Here is a 24,676-nt window from a genome sequence, read left to right on the forward strand (position 1 = left end):
TTTATACAGATATGTATGAGGTCTCTGATACTGTATACCAATTAAATTTGGCGGTGAACTAAATTTGGTGACTTGGTGATTTGTCACTAAACCGCCAAATTAAATTTTCTTCAATATTATTTTGATACCTTGGGTCCAAGCTTTTGATACCAGTTGCAGAAGTAGGTTTCAACATCCCAAGCATGACTTCGTGGATACTACTTAAATACACCTTTAAATTATCACATGCAAATGGGTGTGGATTACAGACTAGACTAGATAATAGATACTAAACAACTCATACTTGAATAGTGGGCATGGCTCCACGTAAGCTTGCAGGTAGCAAGACATGAATTCGTGTGCAGCCATTGATAAATGGGTGAGGCTCTACGTATGCCTACAGACAGCAAATGATCATGATAAGTGGGCGTGACCCATGACTGCAGAAGGGCCTGGATTTTCTTTAAAGCAGATCAGACCCAGACCTGTCCCATGAAAACGACTCTGCCAGACTCATGCATGCAGTGACTGAATCCATAATATTTCAACACAAAAAGGATTGTACGTTACAGCACGCACCTTACACCACTCGTGTGCACCGCCAATTTTTCAGTGACAGCATTTCACCAAATTACATTTTTGCCAACTGCAATTTTATAGCAAATCACCAAATATCAGTTTTGCCAATATTTGTTGTTATACGGTAGGGCATACAACATTACTAGCCAGAGAACTACTACACAATACCTTCTGGTTTGTCATTAGCTGATTCATATGGTCCAGTCCTTAACACATAGTCAGTGTTGAGACATAGTGTGTTCACCTGACAGGAGCTCACATGATCCAGTTACTACTACATGTACACCACTAACCCAGTGACCACATCCTGATAGTGTCCTACATAACATAATATTCCTATGGAAGATGACGGAATTCTGCTTTGTATCCTATAGTGTGGAGTACATACACTACTATCCTATAGACTATGTGCGATCTAGGGCGTGGCACTTATTACATCATTAAAAAATCACGTGAAAAACGCATCCGCCATTTTTTGAGGGCAAAAGCGAATGTTGAAATTATGACTTCTGAGTATTTTAAATCGTTAGAGTATTTAGCACAAAGACGCTATGTTGAAAAGCTCACAATACGTGATGAAGTACTACCTGATCCATACTCTATTGGCGAGGAATCGTGGACGGATGATATGACACAGTGGCCAGATCTGGTGTATGGTGATTTATATTCATATTTAATCGAAACCAAAGGGCCCTATACCAAGGAAAAGTTGAAAGCCCACAAGTCTCTGGACGCGTACAACTATTTTTGCAACGGTCATGTCCGCACTGTCTACTGCTATGGGCATGGGAATCATGTCATCCTAAAAGCATTGGTGAACCCCAGTCAAAAGACTCCAGATCAAGCCCATAAGGCCTGGGTCATATTGCAGAAGGCTGATGCTGAAGTTATAACAGCACATTGTACTTGCAAAGCCGGGTAAGTTCTACATGGTAGTACAGATATATTGTCATTCTTGGTTTAATATGTAGCCTGGGTGAAGTGTGCAGTCACATAGCGGCAATACTTTTCAAGGTTGAAACTGCTGTTCGATTGGGTCTTACTAAGCCATCGTGCACCTCCACAAGCTGTAATTGGAACAACTGGTATAAAGAAAATGTGAGTTATCATATTGCTGTATTTACGAATTAGGTAATAAATAGTGTTTATAACTTTTTATCTTTCTACAGATAAATCCTGCTGAAGTCAGAAATATTAATTTTGTAAAGCCTAAACACAGTTCTAAAAGAAAACAGACTTGCAGTGAGTTTACTTCTTCAGCTAAAAAGTAGCAAAGAAATTTGTCACAAATACCACCAGAAACACTCTACAGTGCAATCAATAATTGTTTGCCCCATGCTTCTGTCTTTACTATTGTTCCAAAACCTGATGACGATTCTCAGCTATCCAAAGTGACATCGAGTGTTGGTACACCAATTGTAGATTCTGTAACTGACTCAGGAATGATATCCTCAAGTGTTGATTCATCAATTGTCACAACACCTGTGATGGAATCATCAGTGAGTCCTGATACATCAACGGCCACTACACCCATGGTGGAATCATCATCGAGTCCCGATACATCAATGGTCACAACACCCGTGGTGGAATCACCATCGAGTCCTGATACATTAACGGCCACTACACCCATGGTGGAATCATCAGTGAGTCCTGATACATCAATGGTCACAACACCCGTGATGGAATCAACAACATCCAGTGCTGATGCATCAATTTCTTCCTTGGTGATTACACAAGTAGTACCCAGTATCCCAAAGCCTTTGCTTGAATTATTTGATCCCAAACACAAAAAACTGAGTAAGGAAATGTTGCTTCAGTTGTCAAAAGAAGTGTTTTTAAGCTTGTCTGTTACTGATGAGCAAGCTATGGCCATTGAATTAGCAACACGCACCCAAAGGCTAAGCAGTGACTGGTATAGTCAACGACAAGGTCGTATTACTGCTTCTTTGTTCCACGATGTCTTCACTTTCAAGGAAAAAAATAGTCCTGATAGTCTTTTAAAGAGGTTGCTATGTAATGTGGACATCAGTCACATTCCGGCCATTAAATGGGGAGTTGAAAAAGAAGACACAGCAAGGAGAGAATACATTGCTAAAATGTCATCATTACATCAAGGATTCCGGTGTACATTGGCTGGGTTGGTTGTTAACCCCCAATATCCTTTTTTGGGTGCAAGCCCAGATGCATTGGTAGAATGTAGTTGCTGTGGTGGACAAGGAATTGTGGAGATTAAGTGCCCATTTTCAGGTAAATGTACTCACCCATCACAGCTTCACAGATCGAAAAACTCATTTTAAAATGAAACTGGGCTTCGTCAGAATCACAAATATTATACACAGGTACAGGGACAGCTTGTAGTTAGCTGCAAACAGTACTGTGATTTTGTTGTATGGACACCCGAGGGAATTCTAATAGAGCGAATGGAAGTTAATTCTAACTTCACTGAAAGTTTGATTAGAAAGCTAACGAAGTTTTATGTAGAAATTATGTTACCAGAAATCCTAACTCGCAATGTAATAGATACAAGTGAGTTGTCCAGCTCCACCACTGTAGCAGCCACCAGCAATGAAGAAGTTACATACTGTTTTTGTCAAGAAGGTGAGCATGGAAAGATGATTTGCTGTGATAATTCTGAGTGTAAGATTTCATGGTTTCACTTCAAATGTGTTGGCATAAAGCGAGCCCCTAGAGGAGATTGGTTCTGTCCTAACTGTAATATTTGATTTTCTTAATATGTGATTATGTACTGTCCCATTTTATATTCTGCATCATAGTTCAAGTTTTAGATTTGTGAATTCTTTATAATATACTGATGAACTAAAATGTTGTGGCGTATATAATTTCTTCACATAATTTTAAACCAAAGGTGGTTGCAAGTTACATAATGCAGCACATACAAATAAGATCTTATCAATGGTACAAAATTCTTCATCAGTAGTAGATTTCACCAGGGTGATCGGTAGAGTTGACTGTAAAATTCTGAAGTTTTTGAGCCTCCCAATGGCTCGTTCCACATGGATCCTCACCCTAGACAATTCTCTAGCTGTCTCCACTTCCCTCTGTGAGAGTTGGGGTTTTCCCTTTGTGAAAGGAGGAATTGCTAGTGAAGCACCACGAAGAGCTAAAGGTTCTGTTATATCAAAACCTCTATCAGCTAAAACCAAGTCACCGTGCATCAGCTTGTCCAAAAACCCACTGTGTGCAGTAATGTGTTTGTCACTGGCACGTCCTCCCCAACACTTAGAAACAAAGATAATTGCACCCGTGGGGCTAATAGCAATTAGAAACTTCACAGTGTTATGACTTTTGTAATTAGAATATGTTTCAGCTCTTGCTGCTAATGAAGATGGGCGTTGAATAAAGATTTCTGAGCAATCAATAATACATGTTGTACGGGCATATTTTGGCTTAAAACAGTCAGGGATAGTGGTCCGGATCATTCCTCTTTCTGGCCATTTTACTAGAGGCTTTAGCTGAAAGGCCATTGTATCAATCCACAGATGAAAAATTTTAGACACTCTGGTTACATCAATTCTGAATCGATAAGCTAGATCCTGATTCGTTGTTGCCCGTCTCAGTTTCATCAAGACCATCAGAAGCTGGTCACTATGACTTATTCCTCTGTGCTCGTACGGAGGTAAAACAGTAGAAAGCAAAGCAAGTAGTGTGGTAAATGCAGAATATGATGGCAAACCAGAATAAAAATAAGTTTGTTCATCATCATCCTTCATTCGGAGAGAGGGGCTGAGTAATACAGATGCAGTCTGCAGCTCTTCTTTCACCATTTCAGTTAACTCTTTTTGTTCATCTAGACATTTTTCCAGTGACACCTTTTTATCATTAAGTGCATCAATAACGTGATGTTGTTGCTGAATAATCTGCTGCTGCTTATGAATGATCATTACAAGTGAAGGTATGTATCCCTTAAGACATTCTTCTGCTAGATGTGAAAGCGTTCGGGGCTGATGTAACACAGAAGAATCGTCAGGACCATCACAATGCTGCTCATGGTCAATTTCCATGGTCTCAACAGCACTACTTAAAATTTCATTATCCATTATTCCAGTGCTATCAGTTATATCATTTCCTGTCGACGTCAACTCCTCGGCATTTTCAACTTGTGGCACCTGATCACGAGTAGTAGTTGATTTGCACTTTCGTGATGCCTTACGTGTACTCGAGTGTGTACTTGATGAGTAGCCCCTTCTCCTGTTCTGCAATCTATGACTTCTAGCCAACTTATCTTCATCTGCTTCTTCATTTCTCTCTTTAAATGAGAATATTGATGGAACATAGTCAGGATCCCATTTCAACCTGCAAGGTCTTCCTGTAAAATACAGAAAAACTTCAGTAGTGGTTGTAGTGCATTCACAAAATATTACACTTAACCAAGCAGCATTCTGATTATTTACAGTATAACTATTACACACTTTCATCCCGTGTCTACCTGAAATGAAATGTCTTCCACAGACCCGAGAATGCTGAGTTGGTTCCCAAGCTTCACGGTGAATAGCTTGTATCCACTGTCTTCTTCGCACCAGATTCTTAGGGAAGGTGTACAATGTAACTTTTCCCGCTTTACAACGATTTCGGCACTCAACAGCACAGCAACTCGACGGCATCACTTGTTCCTTTTTGCCCTCAAAAAATGGCGGATGCGTTTTTCACGTGATTTTTTAATGATGTAATAAGTGCCACGCCCTAGATCGCACATAGTCTATAGTGTGGAGTACATACACTACTATCCTATAGTGTGGAGTACATACACTACTATCCTATAGTGTGGAGTACATACACTACCATCCTATAGTGTGGAGTACATACACTACTATCCTATAGTGTGGAGTACATACACTACTATCCTATAGTGTGGAGTACATACACTACTATCCTATAGTGTGGAGTACATACACTACCATCCTATAGTGTGGAGTACATACACTACCATCCTATAGTGTGGAGTACATACACTACCATCCTATAGTGTGGAGTACATACACTACTATCCTATAGTGTGGAGTACATACACTACTATCCTATAGTGTGGAGTACATACACTACTATCCTATAGTATGGAGTACATACACTGTTAAAACAGTTGGTTGCATATCACACCAAACTGCAGATGATATGCTTCCTCACACCGAGCATTCCATTTGTTGTGTGCATTACTGACCATTCGACCCATAGTATGTAATGCACACTGTATTCCCAGTATGATCTACATCCATAATGCATTACTATAACCATTCTAGCCATTGTATGTAATGCAGACTGTTTTTTTGGTATGATTAACATCCATTTACAATTACAAATACATATTTCAAAATATTGCTAATTATATTTATTGTTCTAGGTTTCGACACTGCATATCTGAACATCTAAGATGAATGACATCCATGGGAACTGCATACAGCTATCACTATCTTCTATTTCTGCAGTTGTTTCTATGGCATTATGGTATGCATTGTGAACAGATGAAGCCAAGAAATAATGTACTTACCATGCATGATTGAAATCTCTTTCAGAAGCAATGTATAGCTAATTCTGTCAATTATTATAGATTATGAATTTTAATGTAAGAATTGTACGGTATAATACCTGTTGTTATTGAATCAGTTGTGTCTTAATAGCATAAGACTGGTCTTATACATTTACAAATCGGTGTTCTGGGAAGAAAAAAAATGATTGATAAATCATAGCATTCCATAATCTTACCACGTTTGGTGGTCTGGCCATCCCGACTATATAGCAGTATTTCAATCCATGTCACTAGAACTAATTGCTGTTTGCTAGAAAGGATATGATATGTGACATGATAACACCTTTGTACTGTCCGTACCTGGTGTCACTTCATCCTGACCTGTCACTTCTGTCAACACTTTTCTGTCAGCACACCTATATTAAAACTAAAAGCCACTGCAAGTAACATAGTTACCAACCTGTTATCAGTGCTAGTATGTAAACCCCGGCCGCCGGAACTGAGAGAATGGTAGTTAATTGAACCGGCCCCCTGAGCCGCCGGCACAGGAGCCTGCGGAGCGCCTTCGTACAGTTCATGGTCGACTGCAGTATGTAGCCGCCTGCTAAAAAGTTTAGTCAAGCAAGAAATTATTATCAGTATAATGAAACAAACCGAATAGTCTGGTATGGTTCAACCCAGTAGCGGCAGCTCAGTCCAACACCGGCCTACACCATGCACCACCAGCTCCGACAACTTTAAGTACAGCCCTACTCAACAACCTCCGTTTGTGAATATTCGACTCAACGTCGTATGTCCAAACGGTTGCTAACAAATTGCAGCTGCCGATAGCATCCTCACGTGAGTGTTATAGGGATGGTGACAATTAAATAGAACACGGGATGGAACATCGAATCATGTGAGTACAGCAAGGTTAGTTGTGATTCCAAGTATGTGAAATCTTATCTACTGTACGATTCCTTGTCAATGTAGAGTCACTTCACCATCACTTGAGGCGCCTACGCAAAAATAAACTGAGTCGGCTAGCTACCTGAGCTACCAGACAATCACTCGCTGCCAAGTTTGTGGCGGACTACCGCTACTATGCTGCTTTTATTCCAGGTAGATATACAGTACTCATGTTGAAAGTTTGCATCATCAGATTGAGGTCACTCTGCAATTGGTAGTCACTTCCACACTGCCAGTTGATGATGGGTGATGCACTTTCAACTGGAGTAATGAACTGTGATCATCAATATTTTTCCTTCTTGATCACCATTTTATATAGAGGTTTCAGAAGAATCTGGAAACGCATATTTACAGAAAGCCATTACATTTAAACTCACGTCCGTCAATAGCCATGATGTTTTACAGAACTTAGGTCACTATGGATGTATAAAACATGGGGTGCTCTATTAGCATCTCGAAAACCACCACTGCAAATTGGCCACTGAACAAGTATGTCTTTAAACACTATAACATACCCATAATATTATTGTCTGAGGAGTATTGTAGCTTAATTCGGGCTGGTGGGACGAATTTCACATTTGACCGAAATCATTTTGGCGACTAAAGCATACTTAGTCACTGACTTTTCTTCAAAATATAGTGCTGGATAATCTTTGTTTATATATAATACTGACAAGCATCTATCAAGAGTTCATAATATTATGAACTCTTGCTTCCATCCTTCACTGTTTCTTTACACAGTCTCCGAAGTCAAGTTACAAAAATTCATACGTCCGGAAGTCTGAATCACATCTATTATTTTCACATGACTTCCAATGTTTCTTATAGATTGTCAGGGCTATTACATATGACATAAAGGTTAGACATAATGGTGTCCTGTGATAATACATGTTTACGGATTCTTCTGAAACTTTTATGGACTAAAGTGAAAAACTAGTGAATTATCCTAATTGTAAGGTCCAAGGTTGTGTGTTTCTGCAACACCAAGCCAGCAACAAAACAGTTTCATATACAGCCAAGCCAACCCACGTTTTGTAGTGACAGTACAGGGTCAGGGCCCGGAGATTTTGAGCGGTCAGGGGGTCACGAACACTTTTATTGATCTGATGTGATATTTCATGTGTGAAGCATGTATATGTGTGATTGAATTCATCGCTTTTACATTACATTTTGTCACTTTTGCACAAGAATTCATCATAATTGCATCGTCTGCAGTAAACTAGCCGCTTATCACAAGGTGGATCATTTTACCATAGAGAATACCACTTGAGACACTAGATACGCAAAGGCCTTCAAGTTAATTAGTTTGTTGGCGAGTGACCACACCCATCACCAATGGTTAAGCAAAAATTGCAAAGCTGTTAAAGAAGCTGTAAGAAGAATTAAAGAGTTGTTTACAACAGTTGTGCTTTAACAAGATTGTCAAGCACTTGCTATAATCTTGTTTTCGTGTTTACTGCAGCTGCCAATCTTGTTAAGGATGATAAAATCAATAGCAAAAGAGAATTCTGCAAAAGTGACAAACTCTATTGCAAATGGGACAAAATCAATTGTAAAAACCTGTAAATTCAATTTCACGTCCTCCAGTAGGTTGTATTATTCATGATACAATAAATTGTGAAAGTTTAGTTATTTGAGATTTGGAAGAAATTTGCTTTACTGACCAAACTAAGATAAGGTACTTCAACTAAATCTTTTGTTTCTTGGGCCCGACCGACCCTATATTTTTAGCATAAAATAATTATGTTAATCACGTGATCACCTTGCAAAGAGTGATAATGCCACGAAAGAGTTGCAAATTTATCTTTAAGCTCTTAAAAAGTAAGTAACACTAAATATCTCAACATATAGCTGCCTACTCACAAGTGATACAGCAACCGTAATGTAGCTTAGCCACCGCTTGACTCGCAATATCACTCTTCAGCTAGCAAAATAGCCTATTTTTATTTTACCGACCTTTATTTGGCTGAATTTCGCCCGAGAAACAAAGATTTAGTTGAAGTGGCCTAATGGTACTACTTTTAGCTGGATCCCAACCTGGCTTACTCGCTACCACGTGGTTCCAAACCCAATGGCATAACAAACTAGCCTGGCCAGTTTGTTATGCCATTTTAGTTTTGTTGTTTCTTGAGCAAGAAACTAATTGGGAACCTGTTATGGGTGTCTTGGAAAAACACATTTTCATTATCAAGATAATATTATTGTTCTGATTTTCTACTTTGGGGCCATTGATCACGCCCAGTTGATACCAATGCACAAGTTTCATTTTATTGCTTACAATCTGTTTCAACCCAAGGCTATGCCAGACCAAGTCCATGCCTTAGTTTATGAGTCTAGCTTGATCTATTTTTCTTAAAGATATAGATTAAATATTGTAGTAATACAATTTTTCATATGTGATCTGATCTTCAAAAACCTGACATAATGGCGCAAGCCTAAATTTTCAGTATTAGCCATTGATTATAATGGGTAAAATATTAGTGTAATTTGAAAAAAAATTTTGTAAAAATTTTTAATTTGTTTTTTGTGAAGAGAGAGTCCAATGATAAAAGCCTGGATATCATCTTATTCACCTACTCAAGAGGAGTTCGAAAGTCTTTGTGTCGTTGCAGTAGACTAAAGGATGTGTGAGTTATGAGTATTTGTTTACGTCACGTCGAAGCAGTCATACGTGATTGATCTTTCTTCACTGATTTTGACCTGTACATAGTGAAGAAAAGTGATAGAAGGAAAAACTTACCCAGTAGTAGACTCCCCTATTCATGGTGAACACAATAGTGCAAGTTGCAACTCTGTACTGCATTGTGTTTGTAAGTTACAGCAGTTTTTGTAAGCACCTGTAATTTATTTTCCCAATACTTGCTGTATTAGGAAAATCAATCTTTCTGTTGTTGCTACTTTGTAGGGATATAACTCCAAAAGTTGTTGGCATAGAAGGCTAAAACTTGGTCAGAGCAAATACTTGATTTAGTAGATTATAATATTCCATAATAAAGAATTTGAAAAAATGTGCCATTATGTTGGGTTTTTGTAGATCTGTTCACATAATTTTATTATATAACAGTTATACCACGGCTGGGAGGGATTTGCTAATATATACACTCAAAGCCCGAGGGCTGCGGGTGTATAATATCAGCAAATTCCAAGCAGCCGTGGTATAAATGATATATATTACTTGGGCCGCACTCACCTAATAGGTGAAAGAACTACTGAGAACTCATCCCTTTTATTTTATACAGTAGCATCTGAAGATCAATTATGGTTTTAATAGTGTGGGCTAATAGCCATCAGAACGTTATCCATATGTTAAAACATTACTATGCTTTAACATGCAATGTTAGAAAACTTGTGATTGTGGGATGGAGTTTATATTGTTATCATTTTTGTACTAAGTTTAGCCAACTAACTTTGATATTGGGACAGTAAGTAAGTTATTATATTAAGTTAAGTACTTAGGACTGTAAGTTACTGACCTGTTTCAAAGCAGTAGTAGTAGCTTTGCTTTTCCGTGGTCTGTTCAAAGGCTGATACGCGGTGGGTAGAAATACACATCCATGATCGCCCAAACAATTATTTTGTGCCTTCATTATCCTTTAGTAACAACCAACTAGTCTATCTTAGCAAATATACTAAGCTTAGTAACCAATACAAATATGAGTTCCACAATACAAAGCTCTATGTTGCTCAATATAACAAGTCAAAGCGCATTGGTTCTTTGGTATCAAAGTCATTGGCAAACCGCTTTCCCATGATATTGCCCAGACGATATCTTGATATTTCCTGGGCAATATGCGAGTTAAACACTGAGCGGTGCCTTTGAACACCCACGTTAAAGTGGTATATAAAATAATAAAAAAGCAAATTACGGTATTATCAATAACATGAATGTTATTGATCATCCCACATAAGGACAGGGCTGGATAAATGTATTTATCTTTGTTTGTCCTTTTTGTAGAAATCAAGATGTTAAACTGATACTCCATTAAACTGATACTCCATTAAACTGATACTCCATTAAACTGATACTCAAAGAATTATCCTAAACAGAAATAAAACAGTTCATAACTCTTAAATTAATGAATAGACTGTGTGAGTTTACATTTAGTCTAATCTATGCTAAGAAATTCTATTTGTATTTTGTGAACATTCTATTCCAATTTGGGCAATTTGCGAACACATGGCATGCATGTTTTTAATTGAAGTATCAGGGCTGGTAAAATACAATAGGTAACCTGAGTGAAGGAGTGATCTTCAAAAATATAACCACCAAAATTCTGACATTTCTTAATCCGCATTGAAAATTTGTAGGTATATGGTCAGTAAAATGTAGTTCAAGAAATGTACACAAATGATGATTTGCTCAGTTGATCCCATGTGCATCACAGTACGCAGGTTTAAACCTTAAATGATATAAGGGTATAATTGTTAATTTAAAGGATGAAAATTTTGTGGATAGCCAAAGTCCACGAATAATACGCCCAGTACAATTCAGTATCCATGGTAAACAGTGGACAACCAAAGCTTCAGCCTTTTATGATGAATAGTGTTGGAGTTGGAATGTAACAGCAAGAAATTTAATTTCAATCTATTTACCAGCAAATCTGTCAAAATATAGTGTTTTATTCCCTCTATTCTTCATGTGTACAAAGAAAACCATTCCCAGAAAGCAATGACAAAAGTAAAGTTCATGTCTATTGCATTGCAACTAACTCGCATGCATTTTGCTATAAGTTTTCTCACTCTCCATGCATGAATACATGCTAGGTACCAAAGAAAGGCATTCGTTCAGCTAGTTAAGAATTCCTAAGTGACCACAATTATTTTAATGTCATTTTGAGGGATTCCATCCACTGTAACACTGCTGAGAACAAGTGACACTACAAAGTAATTATGACACAAATTATTAGGATGCACTTTTATCATAACCAACAATGTTACTTCACATACAAATTTCACCTATCATAGCTACTGTACATCATAAACAATCCAGACCTGCTGGACCCATATCACATTGATTAGATACTGTATAGTGTCTGTCTACTGAACATGCTCAAAGGCATTTATAAATGACATCAACCTAGTACATTTTGGTGGCACTACATCCATCAGTAGCACTTGCTTGTGCATATCCAGCAAATTCGCAGCAATGAATATATACTACTCTGGTGAACGATCAGCTTATTACCAAACATGTGGGAATTATGTATAGTGCAGATTTTATTTGTGTTTCATCTTCCAGTTGTATTGGTAGGAAATAACATGCACGTTAGAGGTTTTGCAGGGAATGTTCACATAATATGTGCGCAGACATTGTGGGTGAATGTACATACCAAAACCCACAATACGTTACAAAATTCATAGCTACATGTCAACCCTCAATATTATACATATTTGCTAGAGATAGCCACTTGTTACAATGGCTTTTTAGCATATCCCAGTAAAACTTCTCGCTTTGTACTTTTAAAAATCAATGTAGAATCCTCAATCCACTAGTCAGTGCATACATGCCTAAGGAATGTGTACTGCAAAACCTCTATGTATATACACTGCAATACATTTATTTCATTTTCACAATTTTAACATATATAGTTAACTTTCGTGGACAATGTATTTGTGTTTGTGTGGTTATCTGCACAGTATGTGTACACAACCAAAAAGTTCATGAGTGCTACACACAACACAGCACATTGATAATATGACTGAACACCTTGAGAAAACAGTTTTTAGTTTCGTATGGTTGATGAAAGGGATTCAGAGAATATCCCTCACTTAGACCTGTGTACAGAGTTGCTGTATGTTGAGTACACATTAGTTGGGCCAGTTGCCAGCATCATACATAAAGCCCGTATGGTCCAAGGTACATCCATAAAAACACTGACCACAGGTCGGGGAAACTTTGCCTCAACAAGATACCAAAACTGAAAGCTATGTATTCTATTGTTATCTCCATACTGAAATAATATTGCAAACAGTACAGTTCATACAAAGTTATACAAGAACAAGATACATCTTTTGTATCACTGTAGGGCTCAAACAAATAGTGGTTTTTACTATTCGAATATTCTTTATTCACAACTACCGAATATTCGAATATTCTTTTTCAGCATTGGTATATGGACGAGATATCAATAATCCTGTTGTACAAGATGTCTCTTTAATACAATTCAGATCAACATGATTTGATCATTTATGTCATAGATATGCTTATGTAGGATCAAGAATTCCAAGTATTTACACACTGATGTTACGTATTTCCTTTGAAACGAATATTCTCCGAATATTCGAATAATAGAATATTCGTTTGAGCCCTATATCACTGTTTCAACTGGTTGACGATGATCCAGTGTCAGCTCCTATCAAATGAGATAGCTTTCACTCTGCATGCACAACACCACATAATACACACAAAAAATGTTTAATGAGTGTTTCCACAGTTTCTAAAAATAATTTTACCATCAAAATATTCAAATAGCTACTCTAATAGAGCAGTCATACTTTTCAACAAAACATTTGTCAAGCTAAGTGCTAGTATGAGTGTTAAATAACGGTTAACCATGCATGGAAATAATACTGTATAATGGGAATCATTCGCGGAAGATAACATTTGTGAATTTGCGATTTTAGATGCATTCATGAAAGGTTTTTAAATTGACAAAAATTCCCCCCTCTTTCCCAAAAAAGCCTTTTTACTAATCTCCAACCTTCCCCATATGATTCACACCTTAGTTCATGCAGTACTGACATAGTGACAAGCATAGTGAATGCATGAGTGGATGATACTATTAAAGATTTGTTGTAGCTACTTGCTAAACTGCTATGTATGCGTGACACTACAGTCAGGCACAACACGACACAATTTGAACAGAGATATAAACTTCAGTGACAGTAGTTACGTAAGGTGACAGTGCAAGAAAGAAACCAGTGCTATATAATCATGCAAGAGAAATGGGATATTTCACTGTGATGTGCCCCCAGGCTGATTTCCCATTTATATTGCGAATGTTACCTGCTTCTCTGCTTAAAAACAGCCATCTACACAACACATCACAGCCCTCCCTTAACAATCAAGTAGTATCAAATTTGGTTTGACTGAAAATGACCCAGCTGGAACAATTTTTGTCCCAGATCTAAATTTTTATTGCAGCAATCAATTCAAATTCAAACAACTTACCAGTCTCTTCCTTCTAACTGTCTCTACTGTTTCCATGTATATTTGCAGACTTTGCCTTCTAGGAACCAATGTTAGCAAACACCGATTTAAAAAAAATCTTTATAACCACCCTAAACAGTTTAACACACAACATATAAACCAGGACTTCATTGCCGCCATCCCTTGACAAACTCTCACCCCATTAAATTGTTAACAATGCATCAGAAGCAATCCGAGAGTCTAAAATACAAAAATTTCATGGCGGACATGTGGTACGAGAATGCACAAGAAGCCACCTATGAGAGTTTAAAATGCAAAAATGTCCTGGAGTGGCTTTGCATTCTCATGTACCTGAGAATGAACCACAAGTAATTTGAGTCTAAAAATGGCATGTTATTCTCAGGTAATTGAAAATGCACCATAAGCAATTTGAAACAAAAATACAAAATTTTCTTCACTCTGAGATACTCAAGAATGCACCAGAGGCAATTTAAGAAAGCCTAAATTTCTGGAGTGGCATGGTCATCCTCAGGCACACGACAATGCACCTGAGAGTGTAAGATACATCCTAGGTGGAGTGTGCATAGGGATGACACGTGGATCTTTAATTATTGCCCACTCATGGTTATCCCCCCCCCCCCACCTTGAGTCATTTCCTAGATGAAGGCCTGTATTAAAGACAAGGCTTAGAATCTTTGTTTATGTATAGGTTATTAATCCCACTTGTGACCCTCGGTTTTACCATAGACTTTCTCTACGCGGATATCGAATACTAAAAACTCACCCTGTTACTATACCAGTCCGCGTGCAATTTAGTCAACTCGTTTCTTCATGATCCTTCAGTCTCTAAGCCTTACTCCTTCGAGTATTTCTCCCCCAGACCCTGATGCTGACGCTCTTGCAAGTGCCTATTCCGGCATAAATGTTCCAGATAAGAGGTGCTTATTCCTGTGGGTATGATGTCAGCACAGCAGTTATATTACTATAGGAAAAGTATAACATGTCATGAGGTAAGAAAAAACTTTATTTGTACCCACTCCAACATTTGCATACAGCTCCATGCAATCTGTTCTTATTTTCCACCCTAAGAACGTTGTCACCTGATGAAGCAATAGAAGTAGAAATGCATTGTGACTGCTATAAAGTTCTTAGTTACCTGACTATTGACAATACCATTGTCAGAGTCTACAGGCATTCTAACTGTCTTTACAGATCTAGAGTTCCTCTTTTGTCTTCAATTTACTCTCTGTACCAATATAATATAATATAAACAAGTTTATTTGCATATAAACTAACTTTTGATAGTTTATTTCCATAAGCAGAAACTATGAGGACTTGTATGCCTCCAGTCTCCTGGATAAGTTCACCGATGTGATCACAGAGACACCATCTAAACTGAAATCTCGACAGTCATTCTCCAAGGATACTGAATATACCTTGGGTCTGTAACCATTTAATCAGGTAGAGTCGATACCGCTGAACCATATTATTCAGATAAAATCAACATATGCATAGCTACTCTAAAATAACAATCATACATTTTAACAGAGCAGTCGTCATGCATACGTGTGTCAAACAGTAGCTAACCATACATGAAAATATACACCTAAATAAGCAAAGCAACTACTCCCTGTATTTCAGAACTTGAAACCAGGTGAGCAACATTTCTAGAACTAACCCTGGACACACACAAAAGCAAACAAAAAGCAAAGCCTTCAGCTGTCATGCTAGTATGGTCATGCCTACCCAGTGAACAAGCACAGGAGTCAGTGCAGGCAAATCCTAGGACTAGTAACCCCGCAGGAGGCTGTACCATATCCCACAAGTGAAGGTGTAGGCACCCGAAGTCTCACCTACACACACACATACACACTGTACAATATTATCTAGCATATTCCGATTTAAAATGGTTACCCATATCACGGTGTGAACAGTCTCCTCCACCTGATACTACCGTGCACACATACCCTAGTCACAGCTATCATTGAAATCTATATTAATGTAGTTAAGGTAGGCCATTGACAAAGTTTATCAGTGAGTTATATCATTAGGTGACAGTACAACCATGCACTTGCTTAGTTGTGAGAACGTTAATTGAGCATGGATAGTGTATCTTAGTAAAATTTCAATACCACTATATATGAACCCATAAACAATAACTATATCTGTATACATCTGCTGATTTGCATGACTTGCTTTTGAGGTTACTGGTCCATAGTTCTATTACATGAAAAAAAATCTGGTTAATCAAGCGTTTTGAATATAGGTAATTAGCCGGACTAAATTTGGATATCAAACTGGTCTAGCCGGACTGATTTTGTTTGACTAAATGGCTGGACCAGTATTAGCATCTAAATGGGTCTACCTATAGGCTTATGTAAATAATTATTATAGCCAACTCCAGCTAGCTCCTGTTTGTATAATAAAAGCCGTAGAGCAGAGTAGCAAGTTATATTAATGTAGCAAATAGCCAACATGCAGTTTTAAAAGATTGCATACTGTTACCCACTACTGTAACTAGACAGAAACCGGTGTATCATTAACACTCACCTGCAGTACTTCAGTGGCTACCAAGGGCTGAATGGCTAGTTGCACCATTGCTAAGATGTAATTATATTACAAAAGTGCATGACTGCTCCAAACACAAGGCCACTCTAAATAAAGACTCTGTTTCCCGTCCTCCACATTTATGCAAGCGAGCAGTCCATTTCCATTATAAAATTGGTAGCTTTTCCTGAGCATAGCCAGCATAAAATTAAGTTGCAGGTAGAACAAAATGTAAATTTGTAGAGACTCAATGCACACTGACGCATTATAAAATTGAAACTGTTCAGTATGCAAGAAAAAACGGAAGAATTATAATATTATTAGTGACACGGATGCAGGCAGTGGACTGGAACAGAGAATTTATTTGGAGTGACCAAAGCAATGCAGTTTCGTTGTAGATGCATGCATGAAGATAGTCAACACGGATCAAATTTAAATTCGATTGACTAAGATTCAGCCAAACTTTCATTGGATGCCAAAGCTGGTTGACTGAAAATGGCCCACTGGGTCTGGGTATGAGACAGATGGTATTCATTATCAACTCTAACAGTTACACAACATATAAAGGAGCTTGGAACAAGGCTTAGAACCGAACCAGAGTTTATTTAACCCACACTTGTCACGGGAGTTATAATTGTAATCTATGGTTTCCTGAAACCGTTGCTTATCAAATACTAAGAACTCACTCTGTGCTTCAGTTTACTCGACTCGTCATGATCCTTCAACCTCTTTCCCTCGAGAGTTTCTAACAAGCTCCCAAACCCATCTCGCATCCAGTGCTTTTGTATGCGCCTATTCATAAACGCTCCATATAAGAAGCGCTTATCTTCCCATATAAGAGGCGCATATCTCTGAGCTATGGCGTCATGGTATGCTCACAGGGTATGTTATTTCATACCAATATGTTAGTGTGATATGCTAACGTTTTTAGTATGTAATGCATGCAGATCTGTTTCATACCTTCTAGTGTAGCAACTCAGTATGCAATGCATACAATTTTGGTATGAAATGCACTCAGGCTTTTTAACAGTGTACACTACTATCCTATAGTGTGGAGTACATACACTACTATCCTATAGTGTGGAGTACATACACTACTATCCTATAGTGTGGAGTACATACACTACTATCCTATAGTGTGGAGTACATACACTACTATCCTATAGTGTGGAGTACATACACTACCATCCTATAGTGTGGAGTACATACACTACTATCCTATAGTGTGGAGTACATACACTACTATCCTATAGTGTGGAGTACATACACTACTATCCTATAGTGTGGAGTACATATACAGGATCCCTAACAGGAATTATGTACCATAAAATATTATGTAATTATCAATGCAAAATATAGTGTATACAAGCACAGGCTGTTATGATCGCAGTACACAAAGTGTTATAACTACCAACACAATTAATGATAAATGTACGCAAGGACCAAAAGTTGAAAGCAAGCACAAAGCTTGTATAGCTTCTAGAAAAAAATGTTACAGTGGTTGTTACATGTAGACCTACATGTAGCTAATTGACTATACTTTCCATTGGCATCACAATAAAAGCTAATGGAGGTAAAAGCTAAGTCCACACTGATCATTTCCAACAGTTTGACTTCACATTTACAAGTCCCATACAATTCAGTCTCACAACTATATGCAGAACGTCTATATATGGTCTGCATATGAGCATACTTACTGATGCATTGGTCTCCATGACAACCATGTTATCCACTGTCTGTGGCCAGTTAGGAATTTCCCCAATTGTTTACCAGTTACTGGGTCCCATATACACACCTGTAGATTGTATGATAAACTGATAACAATTGTATCGTGGTGTGTAGAAGAGAAATTTTCACAAGTATTGGATATGTCTCACACTGTGTAGTAGGGTATTAACATACTGTGTATAACTGTGTAGTATAGTGGAACCTCTCTTAATGGTCACCTGAGTTGGGTGGTCACCTCAGCAAAATGGCCATGTGACTGGTCCCGACTGATTCCTAAACAGTTTGTACAGAAATAGTTTGCATTAAGCAGTCACCTCTATAACACATATAACAGTCAGCTTTTGGAAGCACTTCGTTATACAAAAAAGCCTCTTACAAAGCAGCCACAGCAAGTCATAACAGTGAGTAAACCAGGTACACTACTTTATACTTCTATAACATTTTATACTCACAGTTGTCTGTATAGATAAACTTATAGCCACTCCATGGCTTTGTCTCTTCACATGATTCCAATTAAAGCTCACCCCACAATATGCTAATTTTTTGAATTTATCTCGGAATTTACAGTTGTGTAGTTACTAGTTACCAGGTAACTGTCTTTCCAGTATAAAAACCATAGCCTTTCCTTCACTGGCTTTGTAGCAAGGCAGCCTAGTGATAATGTCTCCATATAGTGGTTTCTCGCTCTTGTTGGTCATCCTTTCTGGTTTCTGCTACTTTGTTTATGCCTGTTATGTAAGTAATGGATTGAAGAGTAGGCATGTGTGAGGATAGCTATAATCCCAGGAACCTTTGTATAAAGGTCAAACCTTGATTTGTGGCCTATGGCTGCTTTATAGAGATATGATAGTGAGTTAGGCAGCCACCTCTCTATAAAGACCAAATATCTCTGGCCCGAAGGTGACCACTTTAGACAGGTTCCACTGTAGTAGTAGTATTATTAAGGGTGGTAGAGGGAAATGAGGTGGACAACTCCATACATTTCATTCACCTTGCCAGCTTTACAACCTGATGCAATCTTCTTCCCATCTGGTGACCAGGCAATACTGAGGATCCAATGGCAGTGAGCTACATGTATGTAGAGCAAGAGAGAAAGATAAGACACTACATCAACCTTTTAGTATGTACACTACAATAAGGTACCACTCAATTGTGTTAGCTATACAAGCACATTTCAACAGCAATATGAACACCTAAAATGATACCTTTGATGTGACCATTGTAGGAATTAATTGTGAACCACAGTGCTTATATTTCAGCAGTTACTTATAAGCACAAGGACTCTACTGAGAAGATGGCATTCAGTCCTGGCACTGGGTAAAGATTATGGGAGTTCACACTGATCCACAAACATGCCATAGGAGACAAGACGAAGTGTTAAGAGATCACACAAGGACTGTGTTGATAGTATGTCAACAATTGGTAGTTTTTCAGCCTCACATGCTAATGATCTCTCATCAAATTGGATTTATGCACCACCATCTGCAGTCAGTTTTATCTGAAAAAAAAAGAAAAAAAACTCTCACACCTGGAATTCAAATACTCAAACAACAGTTAATGCCAGAAGGCAATTCCAGTACTTTATAAATGCTCAGGTCATTTATTGATCTAGCTAATTCTACCAGTATATTTGTGCTAGATTTGCTGGCATGGCCCCACAAGTGGGCAGTTGAACATGACAGATTAATGGTCTAAAGTAATCACTATTGTAATTGCTTGTGGTGACACATTTACATTACCTACAGATGCCTCAGATGTGGGACTTGGGGCTGTCCTGTCAACAACCTATAATGATGTTGTTGAGTATGCAAGCTGAGCAACACAAAGCTACAAAACAGTGTCTGGCAATGATAAGGGCCACTGTGAAAATTAGGTAGGTATTACCTGACCATTTGCACATTACAAACACTTGGGTCATCAAAGTCTAGCAGGGCTTGATCACAACATCTGCCCTTAGAACTTCACACATATAACTTCCAAATATTGTTCATCCTATTGGCAGACCAAACCAATAAGCTGATTCCCTACAGCCTAATGCTTTAACAGCATTTTAGAGGTATCACATGCTTTTGGTAGTCAATACAACAAACTGTTGCACAGAGTGGTTAAGTCCTTTCAACCAATACAGACAATGGTGATCGTAGCTGATTATACTAGTCCATCTTTTGTCACAAAGTCAAGTCTTCCACTACTCAACAATAGTCAGTTATTGATTGTGGAACAGGAGGAACACTCACAGCTCCTACTGCTCATGTAACTACATACCAAACATGTCACTACTGAACTGTCCTCTTTATGAGATCCTGTTTACACGTAACTGTCAGTGCATAACTAACCAGTACTGGTCTATCAATCTGACTACAGTGAGGAGAAACCCCTTCTAGTAAAATGAGATACGTAGTATATGTCACGTGTCAGATCAGCAGAAACACTCTAATCATAAAAGAGAAAGAGTATACCCAGCTAACCCTGGACAACAAGTCCTTCTAGCAATGAAGAAGCTAGGTACACAATAGACAGCACTTTGGATGGTTACAGAAATGAAAAGGCTGTCAACTGCACTACTGAGTATAGACACTGCCAAATGCTAAGTCCACATCAAAAGAATACACCCCCTGATACACAGAATACCATGATGGAACAAGACTGTAGAACTCTCCTGTTTACTTATGAGTTAGCTCAGACACAGTCAACTCATTCTACATTAGACATCATCTCCTCCACAACTAGACCACATCATGTGACTACTGGACAAGTTGTCAAGACAGTTCAGAGACTTGGCAGGACACTGAAGACTCATAAGAGACATATATGTGATAACTGAACTGTTTGTATATACTATTGTACATTAATGGTTTGTATTATATAGCTATGGAGACTATTATATGATTGTATCCTTCTTATACACAGTGTCTACCATGTGATCTGTATCTTCAACACATGTACACAGTACACACTATACTATACACACCTTTACAAACATCATGAGGAGTCTCCATACTGGTATCCTATAATCTAACAGTACAATCACCTGATCCACTAGCTAGACCCCTGTACAACAGAATGACAAGTTATATGAACACACACACACACACACACACACACACACACACACACACACACACACACACACACACACACACACACACACACACACACACACAAAAACTTGTACTTTACAGCAATTGCTTCAAAAGAACCCAATTGTAATACTGAGAATGGAGCTGGACTGTAATTACAATCACTAACATGCTAGTACACACATCTACATAAACTTCCGACATTTCATAAGGTCCTTATACACACACACTCACCTTCCATCAGGACTAAATGATACTGCTATGACAGCCTCGCTGTGACCTGTGTGTAACAACAGGAACATGAAGTGCTCTTTAGCATACAAGTTCATAGTATGGGCGTCACTATTCAGTGGACTGGACTACTGGACTGGAACACTGGACTGGACTACTGGACTGACATATTTTTGGTTTTTGCACATTCTATGGTTGGATTTACGGAGTCTTGCTAGTAAGAACTCTTTGGGCACCTGCAGCCCACTTCTAAACGCTTCTAAACACTGAAGACAAACAGTGGAATATGCAAAAACTGTCTCTTACTAATTTCGCTACTGTTCATTATGCCACTATACAACACTTATTCCTTACCTGGTGTGTAGTAATGCTGCAGGCAGCGCAGGGAATTCTGGCAGTGAATGTGACAGCAATAGTTAACCAGCAATCAACTAGCTAGTAGACAATATCCTTCAAGATATATCCTTAGAGCAAGCTTGAGGAGCAAGCTTGAGGAGCAAGCTTGTCTCATTAGTCTTGCTCTCACTAGTATCGCTGTTTCAGTGTAGGGGCTTATCAAATAAAGATTATAAGCGCCCATGCTGAAAAATCTCTAATTGGTAAGCCCCTGCACTGACTAGAGAGGTCTGGCCATGCTGGCGAGACTAGCTTGCTCCTCAAGGATATCTCGAAAGGTTGTCTACTGGCTAGTCGGTCGCTGGTTAACTATTGCTGTCATATTCAGTTCCCTGCACTGCCTGCAGCATTACTACACACCAGGTAAGGAATAAGTGTTGTATAGTGGCATAATGAACAGTAGCGAAAATATTAAGAGACAGTTTTCGCATATTCCACTGTTTGTCTTCAGTATTTAGAAGTGGGCTGCAGGTACCCAAAGGGTTCTTACTAGCAATACTCAATAAAACCAACCTCAGAATGTGTAAAAACCAAAAATATGTCAGTCCAGTAGTCCAGTCCAGCGTTCCAGTCCAGTAGTCCAGTCCACTGAATAGTAACCCCCTTCATAGTATGAACTTTTAGCTGTAGTAATAGTCTAACAGGAACATCTCTGAGACTCCCCACAAAATGTGGACATGTTTACAACTAAACACATGACATGATAATCCCAGTCCAGCATAAACACACTTCACTCAGATTTTCACAATACATTTCCTATGGGAAAGCCATATAAGTACAGTGTCCATTACAGCCCTTGCCTTGTAGTGGAGCCAAACAGTGTGTGTCTGTTGTTGACACCTTTGCTGTTACCACTAATCATCTGGTTGGCTAAAATGTTAACTCTGTTGAGAAAAAACTCACTTTTAATTTTTAGCTGTTTCTCAGGATTCAGCTCAACTTGTACAATCCCTTCGAATTGGAAAGGGGGCTTATCCCCACGTACATGAACAAAAATGAAGAGCAGCTTTGAGGCTTTGTCGAAAGAATTTGTGGGGAAAAACACTGCAGTCAAACTATAAAACAGTTTAGAAGATACTTCTGTGCATGTGTTGTTAAAAGTGGTTTATTTAACAAGCACTTCCTTAGCAGTGTATAGCAATGCAATTGACGAATTACAAAAACTTCATGAATTACAAAATCCGAGAATTAATGAATCTTTAAGTAATAGTATATATATATATTCTCTTACGTGTGTTGTTATTTGTAATTGTTTATTACTGCAAGTTATTTACCTTTAGAATTAATTATGTGTTGTTGCACAACATAATAAAATAGTAATACATATTTGGTTAATTCTAGATGAGTTAGCTAGCTGAATGGCACCTGGTAGTTGAAAATCCATTTTTTTTGTGTACTTGTAGCTATGCAAGACTGAATTAAATATGATGACAGTGTGGGAACCCATAAATGCAGACACGTTCATTAGAGATGTACCGATTCAACTTTTCTGAGCTTTACCGATACCGATCCAATCTAGGAAATTTATTACCAGTCTATCGATATTGTACTGATCTGATATCAGTTATCTAATATGGTGACTGATCTTGTACCAGTAGTTCTTTAATAGCATTTTATAATTTCAGACTAAGCTAATTGGTCAATTGTTAGCTGAATGATGATCACAGCATTGTTACTGGAGTCAATACCAATGGTGGTGTGGCCTCAATTACACCACCAAGATAATCAGCAGTGACAGCATCCACAGATTTTAATACATGCTCCTACCAACACTGTTAAGCAGCTGTTTGTCTCAGAGATTCTAATAGTTTAGTGTATTTGATATGGTGTAGCACTATTCATTATTTTCTGCCAAGGACCTCTGGTAAGTTCAAGGGTAAGTTTTCAGTATTTAAAACAGTTAACTCGCGCGTATTTATATAGCTTCTAGTGGAGTGGGTTATTCAAGCCCCATGCACTTTTGGGTGTCCATGTGAAAATGGTGTTATATTATGGGTTTCGATTTTCCATTAGAACTTCTAAGTGTGATCAAGGTCACAGGATTAAACTTGCAAAGTATCAGTGTAGTACTATTTCCTGTCATAGGCCTAGCGCCTTTCCCACGTTGCCTGCTGTCTCGAGAGTACACACATGTAACACTACAATACCTGTATTTCATGTTCTCGACGTCTGCTAAATCAGCGCACTACCCAACTGTCTTCATCGCGTCCGAAATCGCACATTGTAGCATCACGTGGATTCTTACATCACATGATCACAAAGCAGACGGACGCCCATGAGGATACCGTGTTTTTCAGGTTTCTTGCGAAAATCAAAGTACAAACACGTGATCTGTAATTCAAAATATCTCGAACTTGCAAGGCATTTAAAGTGAATATTCGCACCTTTTGCCGATCATTGTACACGTTCAAGTATTGCTAGTATGCTGCAAGTTATGTAAGCCTTGCTAGTTCGAAGCACGGATCACGTGTTTGATCACGTTAATGCTTTGATTTTCGCCAGAAACCTGAAAAACACGGTAGCTCTCAGAGACTCAGACATAACGAATATTTATTA

The 24,676-nt window shown here is 38.3% G+C and overlaps 1 protein-coding gene and 2 long non-coding RNA genes across 13 annotated transcripts; 1 reads left to right on the forward strand and 2 right to left on the reverse strand.

The window, feature by feature from the left end:
- The first annotated feature begins 992 nt into the window (after positions 1 to 992).
- Positions 993 to 3,443, forward strand: LOC136244481 (uncharacterized). The gene is made up of 3 exons (XR_010695334.1): positions 993 to 1,476; positions 1,530 to 1,656; positions 1,728 to 3,443. It is a non-coding gene; the product is annotated as an uncharacterized lncRNA (long non-coding RNA).
- LOC136244441 (uncharacterized) lies at positions 1,678 to 5,251 on the reverse strand. Of its 2 annotated transcripts, none has more exons than XR_010695245.1 (2): positions 2,233 to 5,251; positions 1,678 to 2,040 (listed from the first exon to the last, which is right to left on the reverse strand). XR_010695245.1 is itself a non-coding variant. In XM_066036024.1 (2 exons), exons 1-2 carry the CDS (start codon positions 5,178 to 5,180, stop codon positions 3,414 to 3,416), a joined length of 1,647 nt encoding a protein of 548 aa, XP_065892096.1. In that variant the 5' UTR covers positions 5,181 to 5,250; the 3' UTR covers positions 1,678 to 3,413. The 2 variants fall into 2 exon arrangements, 1 of the variants encoding a protein (XP_065892096.1); XM_066036024.1 differs by having other exon boundaries at positions 1,678 to 4,885; positions 5,006 to 5,250.
- A 565-nt stretch (positions 5,252 to 5,816) lies between these two features.
- LOC136244477 (uncharacterized) lies at positions 5,817 to 24,385 on the reverse strand. 10 transcript variants are annotated; one of them, XR_010695325.1, is made up of 19 exons: positions 24,268 to 24,385; positions 21,728 to 21,773; positions 21,385 to 21,464; positions 19,854 to 19,911; positions 19,619 to 19,809; positions 19,405 to 19,481; positions 18,383 to 18,480; positions 15,575 to 15,658; positions 15,435 to 15,528; positions 15,295 to 15,384; positions 15,176 to 15,238; positions 14,923 to 15,120; positions 14,160 to 14,269; positions 6,501 to 13,341; positions 6,401 to 6,456; positions 6,277 to 6,350; positions 6,160 to 6,227; positions 6,062 to 6,105; positions 5,817 to 6,005 (listed from the first exon to the last, which is right to left on the reverse strand). It is a non-coding gene; the product is annotated as an uncharacterized lncRNA (long non-coding RNA). The 10 variants fall into 10 exon arrangements; XR_010695319.1 differs by having other exon boundaries at positions 19,619 to 19,911; XR_010695320.1 differs by lacking the exons at positions 18,383 to 18,480; positions 19,405 to 19,481; positions 19,619 to 19,809; ... (2 more) ...; positions 21,728 to 21,773; positions 24,268 to 24,385 and adding exons at positions 13,995 to 14,115; positions 17,372 to 17,826.
- Between the last annotated feature and the right edge of the window lie 291 nt (positions 24,386 to 24,676).

Source organism: Dysidea avara, chromosome 14, assembly GCF_963678975.1.
Source record: "Dysidea avara chromosome 14, odDysAvar1.4, whole genome shotgun sequence".
NCBI lineage: Eukaryota > Metazoa > Porifera > Demospongiae > Dictyoceratida > Dysideidae > Dysidea > Dysidea avara.